The 15,773-nt window shown below is 35.5% G+C and overlaps 1 protein-coding gene across 1 annotated transcript in view; it reads right to left on the bottom strand.

Moving 5' to 3' along the window:
• The window catches only part of LOC128203123 (cardioacceleratory peptide receptor-like), a 33,773-nt gene extending 19,359 nt beyond the window's left edge, over window positions 1-14,414 (bottom strand). Inside the window, exons 1-2 of the mRNA XM_052904405.1 lie at window positions 13,974-14,414; window positions 6,296-6,437 (exon numbers count right to left, since the gene is read on the bottom strand). Coding sequence (XP_052760365.1) covers window positions 6,296-6,437; window positions 13,974-14,060 — 229 coding nt within the window. The 5' untranslated portion in view covers window positions 14,061-14,414. The remainder of the gene's footprint in view (window positions 1-6,295; window positions 6,438-13,973) is intronic.
• Between the last annotated feature and the right edge of the window lie 1,359 nt (window positions 14,415-15,773).

The following is a 15,773-nucleotide window of genomic DNA, read 5'->3' as shown; positions in this document are numbered from 1 at the left end:
AAAGGTCAAATTCTCATGTTATTTTGCCGAGGGAATTGCTGCGGTTTTGTTCAAGATTTGGAAGAATGTATTTAATTTAGCCAAGAAAGATATTAAGAAGTATTAAGTGTTATACGTAATTATTGACAAGTTAAAATTAATATAAACTTATACATAAACTATCTTGTTGGTCTTTAATAACAGCTGCACTCTCACAGTTATACCATTTCTGTGAGAGTGCAGCTTTAATGAGTAACATTCAACTGTTTTAAACAGGTGGCAGCTGTTAATCAAAATGGTACGCTTATGAAAACCGTTTTATTTGTAATGTAAATGTAACCTGTAATGCCTTATATCAATCTAGTTGTATTTATCAATCTAATGTATTTAGGGGTTTTACTTAGCGTATAGATATTAATTTTACAAAGGAAGCTTGATTGACTTCGCATTTTATAATAGATACGAAATCTCTTCATTATTCATTTTTAAAGGTTTGCCGTTGATCACTGTATTTTTTTATAAAACTCGTTAGTACTGTCGAACCCGATTGCCTCGAACTCATACGGACCGGCAAAAATACCTCGAGCCTCGGAAAATTCGAGCCAAGCGGGAATGGTTACTTTCAGTATAATGAAACATTTTCGGGCCAACGAGGAATTCGGGCCAAACGAGTTAGAGCCAACGGAGTTGTACTGTATACGTAAACACCATGTAAAATACAATCGAAACTTGAAAATATATCATATTGGTAAAATTGAACTTCGAATGTCAAATCTACTTCAATTGTGTTTACATCATCATGAACACATTCTAGGGCACTGTGAATTCATTTTCGTATAACAGATGCATCTTGCATTTTCTTCATACCTTGATCTGGGTAATAACATATTTTTTTGTCCGACATAAAATCATCATCCTTGAGTGACTCGTTCTGTGTATTATATTGCCCCCCCCCCCCCCCCTCACCACAACCTCTAAAAATACTAAATGACTTCCCACGATCGTGTCTGTAAAAAAGTATATAACCCCGAACAGAACCGACTATGTTCTATTGAAGTTTAAATAGATATATTAGGTGAGCATGTTTGGTCATTTGGTATGTGCGCTTCAAATCTTAGTAATACAGCTGGTAATGCTTAAGTTTTTGCTGTCCATACTACCACTACTGTTTCTGCTATTGCCACTGTCATCAACAACGCAAAATCACCAGCGACGCCACCACCACCGCAATTATCATCACCACCGATATTGTGATGACTTTGCATCCCCTAAAACAACTGACGCTGCTGTTGATACTGTTGTTGTTGCCACTTCTACAGCTTCAGCTATGACTCCAACTACTAGTATGATTATTTTCGACTTTGAAAACATAAATCCGAACGTTACACTTAGTTAAAGCCTTGTATCCAGCCCGTGTAAAAATATCGTGATACGCTTGAGGCTGCCCTGGGCTGTTCCAGGCTGCCAAAAAAATGAAGTCGAAAAGTGGAGTAAAGTGATGTTTTTAGTTCACACAAAAAATAGTGTAAATGTTGAAAAAGTATTCATTTGAGTATGTTTGCGTCATTTAAAGAGTGCTTTGCAAACGAACTGTTGTCAATGATTTTTTTTTTGATTTTTTTTCGGCTTTAAAAACATGAATTTCTTAATTTTCCTTGTTGTTGGAAAAGACAATATTCAGCATATAACGCTCTGATGGGTAGTGTGGTAAGGGGAAACTTAATTACAGCTTAAATGGCAAAATGAAGTGTTTTGAATTTGAAGACGCGCTTTTTTCTTACAAAAACGACGGGAAACTTCGCACGATTTCGTCTTAGGAGAGCGATAAAAATCGAGTGAAATTTTATCAAGATTACGTTAAATAATTAGTGTTCTGTAACATTTTACATCTTATCTTTGCTTTAAAGTCAATAAACTTTGAATCATCCGAACGTTACACATAGTTAGAGCCTTGTATCTAGCCCGTGTAAAAATATCGTTATACGCTTCAGGCTGCCCGGGGCTGCTGGGGGCTGCTGGGGGCTGCCAGAAAACTAAAGTCGAAAAGTGGAGTAAAGTGATGTTTTTAGTTCACACAAAAAGAGTAGTGTAATTGTTTTTAAATGATTCATTTGAGTATTTTTGCGTCAATTAAAGGGGTGTTTTGCAAACGAACGTTTATGAATGTTTTTTTCTTCATTTTTTCGGCTTTGAAAACCTGATTTTCTGGATTTTCCGTGTTGTAAGAAAAGACAATATTCAGCATACAACGCTTTAATGCGCGGTGTGGTAAGGGGAATCTACAGCTTAAATGGCAAAATGAAGTTTTTTGAATTTGAAGACGCGCTTTTTTTTACAAAAACGACGGGAAACTTCGAACGTTTCATATACTAGAAGCCATGTATCTAGCCCGAGTAAAATACCATAAAACGCCCAGGGCTGCCTGGGGCTGCCCGGGGCTGGCCGGGTCTGCTCGGGGCTGCCAACAAACTTAAATAGAAAAATGGAGTTAAGTGATGTTTTTAGTTCACACAAAAAGAATAGTGTGAATGTTGAAAATGTATTCATTTTAGTATTTTGCGTCATTTATAGAGTATTTTGCAAACGAACTATTGTGAATGATTTTTTTCATTTTTTTCGGCTTTGAAAACATGAATTTTGAATTTTCCGTGTTGTTAAGTCATTAAACTTGTTATCATTCGAACGTTTCATATACTAGAAGCCATGTATGCAGCCCGAGTAAAAATACCATAAAATGCCCAGGGCTGCCTGGGGCTGCCCGGGGCTGCTGGGGGCTGCCAGAATACTAAAATAGAAAATGATGTTTTTAGTTCACACTCAAAGAATAGTGTAAATGTTGAAAAAGTATTCATTTAAGTAGTTTGCGTCATTTAAAGCGTATTTTGCAAACGAATTATTGTGAGTGATTTTTTTCATTTTTTTTTCGGCTTTGAAAACATGAATTTTCCGTGTTGTTAAGTCATTAAACTTGTTATCATTCGAACGTTTCATATACTAGAAGCCATGTATACAGCCCGCGTAAAAATACAATAAAACACATAAGGCTGCCCGGGGCTGTCAGAAGCGTGAAATCGAAAAGTCGATTTCTTTAGTTCACAAAAAGGGAATAGTGTTAATGTTTTTAACTTATTCAATTTAGTATTTTTGCTTCATTTTAAGGTTTGTTTTGCAAACCAACTATTGTGAAGATTTTTTTCATTTTTATGGGTTTTTTTTGTCTTTGAAAACTGAAAACCGACTGGAAACTTCACACGAGTTCGTCTTAGCATAGCTGCTAATCTGCTCAGCTGCTCAGCTGTTGACTTCACGCCGTCAGGCTTCCAGACTGCTAACTCGCGCTGCTATGCTGCTGGGCTGCTGTCTTCACGCTGCTAGGCTCTCATTCTGCTGGGCTGCTGACTTCACGCTGCTGGGCTGTCAGTCTGCTGGGCTGCTGACTTCACGCTGCTGGGCTGCCAGTATGCTGGGCTGCTGACTTCACGCTTGCTGGGCTGCTGGGCTGCTGACTTCACGCTGCTAGGCTGTCAGTCTGCTGGGCTGCTGACTTCACGCTGCTAGGCTGCCAGTCTGCTGGGCTGCTGACTTCACGCTGCTGGGCTGCTGGGCTGCCAACTTCACGAACATGTGAAATTCTTATCTTCCCAACGGGCAAAGATAAACAAGTACCCGTATGGAACTCTTTTTTATTGCCTTCACTTTGCTGCATCCAGAACTATTTAAAGAACGATTTGACTATCAACATAATCTGAATCACTGCGCGAATATCTATGACAACCAGGAACTTTTGAATGTCCAATGTCCAATGTCGTGCCAGCACAACATTCGATTTTGAATGTCCAATGTCCAATGTCGTGCTAGCACGACTTTCACTTTTGAATGTCCAATGTCCAATGTCGTGCCAGCACAACATTCGATTTTGAATGTCCAATGTCCAATGTCGTGCTAGCACGACATTCGATTTTGAATGTCCAATGTCCAATGTCGTGCCAGCACAACATTCGATTTTGAATGTCCAATGTCCAATGTCGTGCTAGCACGACTTTCACTTTTGAATGTCCAATGTCCAATGTCGTGCCAGCACAACATTCGGTTATGAATGTCCAATGTCCAATGTCGTGCCGGCACGACAATCGTTTTTGAATGTCCAATGTCCAATGTCGTGCCAGCACAACATTCGGTTATGAATGTCCAATGTCCAATGTCGTGCCGGCACGACAATCGTTTTTGAATGTCCAATGTCCAATGTCGTGCCAGCACAACATTCGATTTTGAATGTCCAATGTCCAATGTCGTGCTAGCACGACTTTCACTTTTGAATGTCCAATGCCCAATGTCGTGCCAGCACAACATTCGATTTTGAATGTCCAATGTCCAATGTCGTGCTAGCACGACTTTCACTTTTGAATGTCCAATGTCCAATGTCGTGCCAGCACAACATTCGATTTTGAATGTCCAATGTCCAATGTCGTGCTAGCACGACTTTCACTTTTGAATGTCCAATGTCCAATGTCGTGCCAGCACAACATTCGATTTTGAATGTCCAATGTCCAATGTCGTGCTAGCACGACTTTAACTTTTGAATGTCCAATGTCCAATGTCGTGCCAGCACAACATTCGATTTTGAATGTCCAATGTCCAATGTCGTGCCAGCACAACATTCGATTTTGAATGTCCAATGTCCAATGTCGTGCTAGCACGACTTTCACTTTTGAATGTCCAATGTCCAATGTCGTCCCAGCACAACATTCGATTTTGAATGTCCAATGTCCAATGTCGTATGTTTAGCTAACTTCACACAGCTTTTTTAGTTTATAAATAAAACTACATGTGCATTATTACAATCGCAAAAAAAAGATTGTTGAGATTATTTTGTCCATGAGGTTTTTCATATTACAGTACTAAATGATATATTTATTAAGTTCGACGAAAACAAACATAAACAATAACCGGAAATTACTATTAGTATTCTTATAGTCTTTTTTTAAAATCTACATTATTACGCACAGAATCGCTCACTCAGTTATATGACGTGTATATGACGTGTACATAGAACATGAAATATCGATCGCACATACGCACGAACATCGGTAATCCCCGTGTATTTCCGTACCGGTAGACAGTATTTTGTCCCGCTGAGCGACAAGAATTTGGATAGTATTGATACCTACCGATACCGTAAGGTTATTTTGAAAAAATAGTTATTTATTTTCTTTTATCGATATTCACTAGCTATTTCATGCACTGAGAGTAACGTGATCGAATTTATGTTTTCTGTTAGTAAAAAATCAACACTTAGATGAAAAGGAAATAAGAACATACAACCTATGAAGACAACAGTTTTTGTTTGATAATAACGTTTTTCTTTCACAGATTGTTAACATCGTTGATTTACCAGATTAGTATATCTTTAATAAATTAAAGTAAATCAAATCAAATTAGCTTAGGATAACATTATTGAATATTTTTATCATTTCAGTATATCCAACAGGTGGAAAGAGGAACACTATCAGCGTGCGGAGTTCCGGTAATGTTTTATCATATCTGACGAATAATCTTGTGGGCTTGATAGCATTTTTATTACCTACATATTTTATCTTACTGAAATGCATTTTGTTTTTTAAATGATAGTCTCATATGATTCCATTCGCTTGGGAGATCGTTTGATTTAAATATAGATTGTACAAGTAATAAAATTAACTTAAAGGTACCGCATGAAATTGTCATGTTTTTGTATACTCGTTTTTTGTTAATGTTTGTTTCATAGAAACTGGCAAAAGGTCAGTATCGACATTATGGATCTTTAAGATATCCCACCACACAGATGTGTAAATGTTGGAGGCCTTGTGACCAATATTGCATCATATTGGAGGATTGCACATGTAGAATAATGATTTGTTTTAGAATAATGCCGACAATATTAATATTAACCGGATTTTCGGCCATTCATTTAAAGTCCGATTTCAGTTGAAATAACAGAGAGAGAAAATACAAACTGCAAAACCTTTATCTATTTTTGCATATAAGTAAACAGCTAGAAATACCCTTTAAAATAATACCGATATTGTAACTGTTAAGTGTACATCCAAATGTAACATTACTATAAATGATATAACTTATGTGTGAGTCGGATTCCTTATAGTATGGAAAGTAATAGCCCCAGTTAAGAAGTCATTTGCAAAGATACGAATTACAAAATATATTTCATTGCAATTTAAATCTGAAACGGTACTTTAATTATTTGGTCATTACAATACAAATTAGTGCTTCAAAAAAAAATCCCTGAACCATAATCAAGTATATGCTACAGCATCCTTACCTGCAACGGCCATGTTTAGCAACAGGAAGTACAATCGAGACTTTTTCTTCTGTCTACAAATACACATAATCACTGCGATGTTGAGGCCGACCGCCAAAATGGCGAACAGCCATACCAGAACAAGGGCGGCCTGAAACCATTCCTAGAAATAGAAAAATATATAATGGATTTCTTATTTTTTTATGAGATATACACTGTTATCATGTTTATACAGGCATTACTGTTGAACTGCTAATCCGTTTATATTCGACGTAGATTGTTTTATAGAACTATATCATTTATTATTTTAAGGTGTAAACGAGGAGAGAAAAGTGTAATACCCGGTTGGAAGATGCATATTTATTGTTTTACTATGGGTGGAAAATATTAGTGAATTGGTAACAGTTTAAATTTGATCTTTTCACTTCAGTTTACTTTTAACTTTATAATGGTCACATTTGATCTTTTCACTGCAGATAACTCAAAACTGTGATCGCATTTGATATTTTACTATAGATAACTTTTAAACAATGAACGCATTTGATCATTTCACTGCAGATAACTCTTTAACTATGACCACATGTGATATTTTCACTGCAGATAACCCTTAACTATGATCAATTTATATATTTTTACTGCAAGTTACTCTTAACTATGATCTTTTCACCGTTATTAACTCTTAACTCTTAACCATGATCAATTTTGATCTTTTCACTGCAGATAACTCTTAACTATGGTTTTATTTGATTTGTTTACTGCAGATAACTTTACTATAATCACAGTTGGTCTTTTCACTGCAGATAACTTGTTATCTATAAGATTTGCTTGAATCGACACAAATAAATACATGCATCCATCATGTATACTACATGTATACATCTAGCACTGTTACAATAGACACAATTGCCAATTCGGCGTTAGGTGGCGATTTTGATGATAAACCTTAATGCAGAACTGCTTTAAACGCACACTTGAAAGATGAAATAGTTCTGGAAAATGAAGAATATAATGATAATATAAGTATATATTTTATAACCTCCATTTATTGAGATAATAACTTATATACTTCCGTTGTAAATGATTCTAGTGGACATTATAAATGTCAAATAGATCATGTTTCTATTAAATACAATGAGAACAGATATACATACACAGCAAATGGCATGGTTTTGAAGTCGAGTGATAAAGATACCGTTACCCGCCAAGTAAAAAGAGGATAATACTTCAATTATCAAAAATATAATTGAGTAAGTGTGTTTGGAGTGTTTGTTTATAATGCAGGGTATTGGATCTTGGAGAGTTTGGAGTGTTTGTTTATAATGCAGGGTATTGGATCTTGGAGTGTTTGGAGTGTTTGTTTATAATGCAGGGTATTGGATCTTGAAGTGTTTGGAGTGTTTGTTTATAATGCAGGGTATTGGATCTTGGAGTGTTTGGAGTGTTTGTTTATAATGCAGGGTATTGGATCTTGGAGTGTTTGGAGTGTTTGTTTATAATGCAGGGTATTGGATCTTGGAGAGTTTGGAGTGTTTGTTTATAATGCAGGGTATTGGATCTTGGAGAGAAACAAATGAAAACATCTGATAAATCAACAAACAAAAAGTCAACAGAAAAAAAGAAAAGAAGTCATGGTCCGTAGATGTTGACAAATTTATTAGGAAACACATTGAACAAACAACGACATTCAAGATGTTTAAGAGTTTTTATTCAAGGGATATGCGTGAGTTTTTCTGATATTTTAAACTCAAAATAGCGAGGAATTCGAGTCAACGAACCTTAGAAAGTTTGTGAGCAATGTTGAGCGACATCCTCTAAAAAACTCTAAAAACATAATTCGGTTTGGAATGAAACTTCAAACGTTTTATTAACATTGTATGAGGATAATGTCTTCATTTTCAAACAAACAAGATGTATTTGCCAACTTCACTTACAAAGAGACTTCTTTTAACAAGAAATAAAAAAATAATGATTATTAATTTCGGAAGATTAAAATGCATAAAAGTAACAAAATTTAGAAAATTAAATTTACGACTCTTTTGTAACTTTTGTTTACTTAAAATGTGAAAAATTTATACTATCTTCATTATATTTTATTCATTTAAAATCATACATCTTCGTTAAAAGCTTACAAGATTGTTTATAAGAATTAATTACGAAACGAGATTTTCTTAATTCAACAAACCAAGCAGTTTTGACGAGTATTTTTACCTACAAAACCTTGTTACTCGATTTCGGGTTTTGCAACTGACAACTTTTATTCAAAGTGCTTCAAGCGTTGAAAGCGTCGACCAGCTACGTTTTGTGAGAATAGTCATGTAATTGTAAAACAAATCAACATAAACATCTAAAGAAAGTATATGCATGCTCATGAATTCCTTCGCAAATATTTTTAGAGTTTTATACTGGTACTCTATGAAATCTAAACCATGGAGTATCAGTCACTTGAAATACTCATTTATCATAATAATTATGGAATGCCCAAGAAATTGCTTAAGAATTAAGTAATACTCAATTGAATATGAAACCTTATCTGGAACTTTGGTTTCATAAATAATGCAATGTCCTGGATATTTATCATTTTTTGCAATTATTGGTAAAATCTTCTCCACACTTCAAACATGACTGAGTCGTATCTAATTTACTACCAGGTTAAACCAGATGCATTCAACAAAATGCATTGGACATGTTAATTAAGTGTATGTTTAAGATTTGTTTCTGCAATGACAGGGCCTCGCGCAAAATTCCTCTGGACCGATTCAACAACATACTATTTATTTCCTGTATGTATTGACGTATCTTTATGTTTCCCTCAACCTTTGTAACTCGTGGACAAAATCACGGTGGAGAACCCACGTGACTTATTTGGTAAAGTGCAAGGCAACAAATGTCAACAAGTCTCGATTCATAAGGTTTTTAAAGATAACTTTCTTAATATTTGGAGAATTTTTGTGAATTATAGACCATAAACCCCGCATTTAAGAGCTCCATCCACGGTAATAAAGAACTTTCTCTAATATCCTAAAGTTTTCCTGAAAATCTTGACCAACTGATTTCTCAGAGTTGAAATCTAAGGCAAAGTACACGGCTTTTGACAAATCTATCGGTTTACTTCATGCTATCCGTAAATAATTCATACAAAAATCTTATTTTAAGCAAATTTTATGTATTTTAAAGTTTTCAGCGTGTATTGTTTAACTTCTAGTTATTTCAAAGGCGAAAATGAACTAACACCAAATTGATAAAGTACACGGACATTTTAGGTTTGATAAAGTACACGGTCGTTTACAACCTTCAATGTATATACTCATTATTTCACTGACTGGTGCTAAAACGGGTTATTATAAATATATTTATTATTTCTATTCTTCAAATTCATTATTGAACATTGCTCCATGTTTGAAAAGACGCATTGTAATGGAGTGGCAATGGAAGAATGAACGCGTTTTAACAGTTAGACCGACAGAGTCGCCTAAATGATGGGCTCATTTTATGAATCATGGAAACATGTGTTATCACACTAAAATTCAGTCCCGTATTTTAACAATATATTCGCAATTGACATATAAAGGGTTTGAAGTTTATGGAAAGGGAGTTTCACTTCTTTTTCGTATCGTATATGTGAAACGTGTTTGTATTCATTATACATGGTAAACAGTAACACATAACTGCTTAATAACTCTTCATTTTGTCAATTTTGAGAAAGAAAAGTGTTCTTGTACTTTTAATGTCTTCGACTGCTATAGACTTATAATTTTGTGATATTTGTTTCATTTTGAACAGAATATGAAGACTCCGACTTTATGCAAAGAATGCGGAATGGCATTTCAAAATAAAAAAAAAACAACAAAAAAACAGTAGACAACGATAGAAGGCAATCTGGTCGATTGCCATCGTTTTTGCGGGAAAGTGTTTTCGCCGAGAAATAAGAATATACTAACAGTTATACTTTTATTACCACTCCCCTCGTGTAGAGGTTAAGATTTGCCGTCATCTGACTGTGTTTTCAACGTTTTTTAGGGGTGGCGTTTTTCACATACCGGGTAATAATGTGGTCCATGTTTCAGTGGACAGGGTCGTTTAGTTTTATGGTGCTGATTACACGATCAAACACGACTCATTGCGTGGCAGTAATATAGTGTTTTTTATAAATTATATTCAAGTACTGACATTGCCAGCAATTCTCGCTAACTTGTGACAGTACATGTCTTTTTATAGGTGCAGCAATCACGGCGAGACAAAGTTGCACGTTTGCAAATAGTGTGACAAAACTGCCCTTGCAAGACTTGAAGATACACGAAAGACACGAAAGCGGCCAATTGAAGATAACCTGTGGTGTGTGTGGGTTCGAATTGGGTGACACGACCAATCTCAGTGACCAGATTTCTACTAGACACAGGGGTATGACACGTCACAAATGTCGACAGTGTCGCTCAGCATTCAAGTTCAAATCTGGACTCGGCAGGCAATTTAAGGCGAAACACACCTAATCAGGACACATTGAAAGATTACAATGGTCTAGTTAGAAGTGCATTCAAGTATGTTGCCGAGTTAAAATAACGTTTTCATGAGTTTAACATTTTATTAAGATAAATAGCAAAACTTACTGTTACCAAATGGTGCTCTTTCAAAATGTTCGTTTGTCTTACAGTACTGAAAAAAATGCAGTGTATAAATAGTATGAAAACGGAATGAGCATAAAACATTTTCCCATTTATTTCCTATAAACTCTTAACTACATGTATCTTATATAATTCAGCAAGCTTTGAAACACAATTATTTTGTAATCACATTTCAGCCTTTAGTCTAGAACATTCTAATGTTCCATGCTCAGCTCTTATCTAGATGTTCAAGTCTTAGTCCTAGCCTGTAAGTTGGTAATATAGTGTGCTCTCATTCCTCCTTGCTGTTTCCCATCTAACTCCATCTTTACAATGAGTTCCTGTCTGTATTGTTTGAACGACCGCAGTTTTACTGATGTAGATCAGATAATAGATGTTCAGACTGAACCAAATAAAAGTTTCAGCGTTACCTGAAAGGTATGAACAATATGCTTTAAATGTGGAAATATATATAAACTAATTGTGATGTGCAAAACACATCAAAATAGGAACATTCATGAAATTTATAATCATCACAAACGGGCCGCTAACTACAGAGATGTTTTATTCGCCGTCAGTCCAGATTGTAATTTATAAGTAAAACTATCATGTACGTGAAGTTAGCGGCCTAGCGGCCTAGCGGCGTGAAGTTAGCGGCCTAGCGGCCTAGCGGCGTGAAGTTAGCGGCCTGGCGGCCTGGCGGCCTAGCGGCGTGAAGTTGGCGGCCAAGCGGCCTGGCGGCCTAATTATTTTTTTCTATTTCCAAGCAATTGTTAATGCGTTTTTTTAAAAAACAATGATAAATCAAGGTTTTTTATTCATATAGTTACATAGCGGCCTTAAATTGTTATCTATTCAGAATATTTTTCTTTTATTCCAAAACAATTTTAAATTAACTGTTTTATGCATAAATTATCACTCTGAAGCGTTTTTCAACTTTTTTTTCAAAAAAGTCGATCGAGCACTTCAGCGGCCTAGCGGCGTGAAGTTAGCGGCCTGGCGGCCTAGCGGCCTAAAACGGTATCCTATTTCAAAGCATGTATACATGCATTTTCTTCTAAAACAATGACATATTAGCTGTTTTTATGCACAAATTAACACTCTAAAGCGTTTATTTTCCCCAAAAAGTTGATCGAGCACTTCAGCGGCCTAGCGGCCTAGCGGCGTGAAGTTAGCGGTCTGGCGGCCTAGCGGCCTAAAATGGTTACCTATTTCAAACCATGTATACATGCATTTTCTTCTAAAACAATGACATATTAACTGTTTTATGCACAAATTAACACTTTGAAGCTATTAGCTTCACGCAGCTAGGCCGCTAGGCCGCTAGGCCGCTAACTTCACGTATTCCATAGACTGTCTTTCAACTCCTCATTAAATATGATTGCTAAATATTTAGTTATTTAGGTGTGCGTTGTAATGCAAAATTTATTGTTACAACTTAGATAAAAACTAAACACTATACATTCTGACTTCACGAAAAGAAAATACTTATATAACGATTAGTTTGTAAACCGCACTCTACTTTCAAACATAAACTAAAATGACCGTGTACTTTATCATCCTAAAATGTCCGTGTACTTTATCAATTTGGTTTTAGTTCATTTTTACCTTTGAAATAACTAGAAGTTAAACAATACACGCTGAAAACTATAAAATACATAAAACTTTTAAAAATAAGATTTTTGTATGAATTATTTACGGATAGCATGAAGTAAACCGATAGATTTGTCAAAAGCCGTGTACTTTGCCTTAGATTTCAACTCTGAGAAATCAGTTGGTCAAGATTTTCAGGAAAACTTTAGGATATTAGAGAAAGTTCTTTATTACCGTGGATAGAGCTCTTAAATGCGGGGTTTATTTCACAAAAATTCTCCAAATATTAAGGAAGTTATCTGTAAAAACCTTACCTGAATCGAGACTTGTTGACATTTGTTGACTTGCACTTTACCAAATAAGTCACGTGGGTTCTCCACCGTGAAAATGAACAGATATATTTCATTGTTTGTAAATATGCATGTACAACATGTCCAAATGTGGGCTGAAATTCCTGAGACAAACTGATAGATATGATTTATCCATACACTTTCCGTTCCATTTGGCATTTAAATACATGCCTATACACCCAAATACCAATTGTAGCAGACCGGAAAGCCAATCAACTTTTTTAAGCGCATTGAGTTTAATTGTAAAAGTGTAAAAATTGCATTTAGAAATGGTTAAAGATGCGACACAGTACATACCAACAATCTACATCAATAAGTGTCAAGTAAGAGCTGATTTAAGACTATTTTAACCATAGAAAAAATACTAATGAATGACTAACAACCACCAAACAAACTGATTATAGGACTGAAATATAATAATTTCATTTTAAACATTTTGGTTTGAAATCATCTTCGATACGATCCATGTTTAACCGGATCCTAACCTGATGACCCAGATTCTATTGGAACTGATAGTATCTATTTCCCCGGTGAAAATGTAAACACATATGTATTTATTTGGATTCAGTACGCGTTCGTGTGTATTCTGCTTTTTTATTCAAAACATTTTATGAATACTCATAGCAGCGTTACTTTAGCAAGCCATTTTAATATGCAGAACCCAGCTCCGTAGCTAATGAGAGCAGATTGGGGAACGCAAATCTAATCACGCTGGGGTTCATACGCCCGTGAGCGCATAAATTCGTCAAATGTAAAAAATATTATGTCCATCTGTCGATGGTAGATTGCTATATTTGGTTATAAAAGTATCTAGGCGTAACGGCCTATAGCCTAAAAGCAAATGGAATAAAAATCGATTTTGGGTAAATCCAAACCACAAAACTTTTAGAAATTGCGATGAAAGTAACATTTCTTTTAAAACGAGTGAGGGCATTTAAAATATGAAGAAAAATATTAAATGAATACGGGTTAAAAAATAATTTTCAATTTTCATGTCGATTTTCTCCAAACAAGTAAAATCGACTTGCTTAGTTATGTAATGTGTTCGACGACTTGTCCAGTAAATTATCAACAAATCTCGAAATGACAGTGAACTTTTTCATGAAAACCATTATCCTAATATGTTGTCGGTTTTACAATGTATTTCAAAGTACTTACCCGAGCTCCTTCTAACTCTATATAAGTATGTCCATTGGATTCCCTGGAAGCGTTTTGAACACTGTTGGAAGCGTTAGAAACATTCATGTTGGAATAATTTAATATGTCGGTTTAAATTATAAAGAACATATAACAACACATTGCTTCAACAAAACTGCATTCTTGTTTTGGATTTTCAAAATCTGATCTGAATTGTAATTTTGTTCAAGAAAATATAACGTCCTTATTGTTGCAAGCAGTTGTAAAACACTAAATCCTGCTCAGTCTTATCCGCACACCGTTTATCTCTCTGGCGCTCTGCTGTTTTAAGATTTGAAGCATTGGTTTTATTTCAAAGGCAACGTTTCTTCCGAGGCAGCCATGTAATTGCTGCACATCTAGAGAATCACGGAGTGAGCTATGCTGCACATCTAGAGGATCACGGAGTGAGCTATGCTGCACATCTAGAGGATCACGAAGTGAGCTCAAGTGTTTTATATGTTTGTTCCCATATTCTCGACGAAAGACAATTTTCCTATAAACTATTTGATGAGGCCATTTACCAAGAGAAAATGGTCGCTATTATTGTTGAACTTCTGTAATCATACACCATCATACACATTTAGAAAACGTGCATCCAGGAGAAAGGATAATGCAGGGTTATTCACAGTCTTTAGAAGCAACATGGTTTGTATTATTTGTTTCCAAATATATGCATGTAACAATAAATAAATGTAAAATAAAGTTACACTGTCTCAACGTATCAGGCCTACAAGTATGATAATTTTGGAAGCCTGTATGCAGTGACCGCATAATGTGCTGGCACCATTTGAATATCTCTTGAGTACAGAAAAAGGAAATGTTAAAATGTTCTGTTTACCGAAATTGACCATTTTGGCCTTCAAAGATTGCAAAATAAATCATTAACGTCCGATTATAGGTGGAATCAAGAGCAATGTGAGAGCATTTAGTAATCAGCAAGCAAATACTTTTCAAATTATACCTAAAGTATACGGGGCTATCACACGAGCTCTAAACCCCAGCTCCACCACTTAACGGTGGTGCAAAGAAAACGAGCATTCGGAACTCCTCGGCCATTTTTTTCGAAAACAACCTCGGATGTATTTGGACGGTTTACATACTCAAAAAGAGGTACGTTTAAGTCCGCTGCAAGTAGATTGCGTATTAATTTTATTTAGCAGTTAAACTTTATGACTTCACTCTTGGGAATCTTAATTATGATTGCAATAATATACTTTACTGACAATCAATTTAAACTTGGATCAATAAAAACAATTCTAAAACACTATATTTCATAAATCATATAATTCAAAAATTTACGAACTACTTCAACTGATGTAACAGCATACATCCGAGGTTGTTTTCGATAAAATGGCCGACGAGTTCCGGATGAGAAAACGAGCTGTCGACACTTCCGTGGTGGAGCTGTGCCCTATGTTTACATGAAGACGCGAGAGAATGGTTTACATTTTATTTGATAACTTTATTTCACGGCATTTTTAGAAAATCGGAAAATGTGGTACGGTGTAAGAGCACGTCTAGTGCAGGCTGGATACCATTTCGTTTCAATATTGTGCGAACTTTGGTGCCAGAAACTTTTCTCCCGAATCGACCTTGTACATAGTTTGAGACCTGGTTACATTTCAAGTACATTTCGTTGCTTACATACACCGTAAGAGCATTCGTACGCATGCAAACATAACTGTTATACAAAGTACTTGTGCCTGTTCACAACAAAACTAATAAACACTTCTTAAAAAAGGAATATGCACATATTTATAAAAGTGCATATGTCGATAG

The sequence above is a fragment of the Mya arenaria genome, chromosome 9 (genome assembly GCF_026914265.1).
Source record: "Mya arenaria isolate MELC-2E11 chromosome 9, ASM2691426v1".
NCBI classification, from domain to species: Eukaryota; Metazoa; Mollusca; class Bivalvia; order Myida; family Myidae; genus Mya; species Mya arenaria.
Note: the sequence above shows the minus strand (reverse complement) of the source record. Positions and strands in the feature narration are given on the sequence as shown.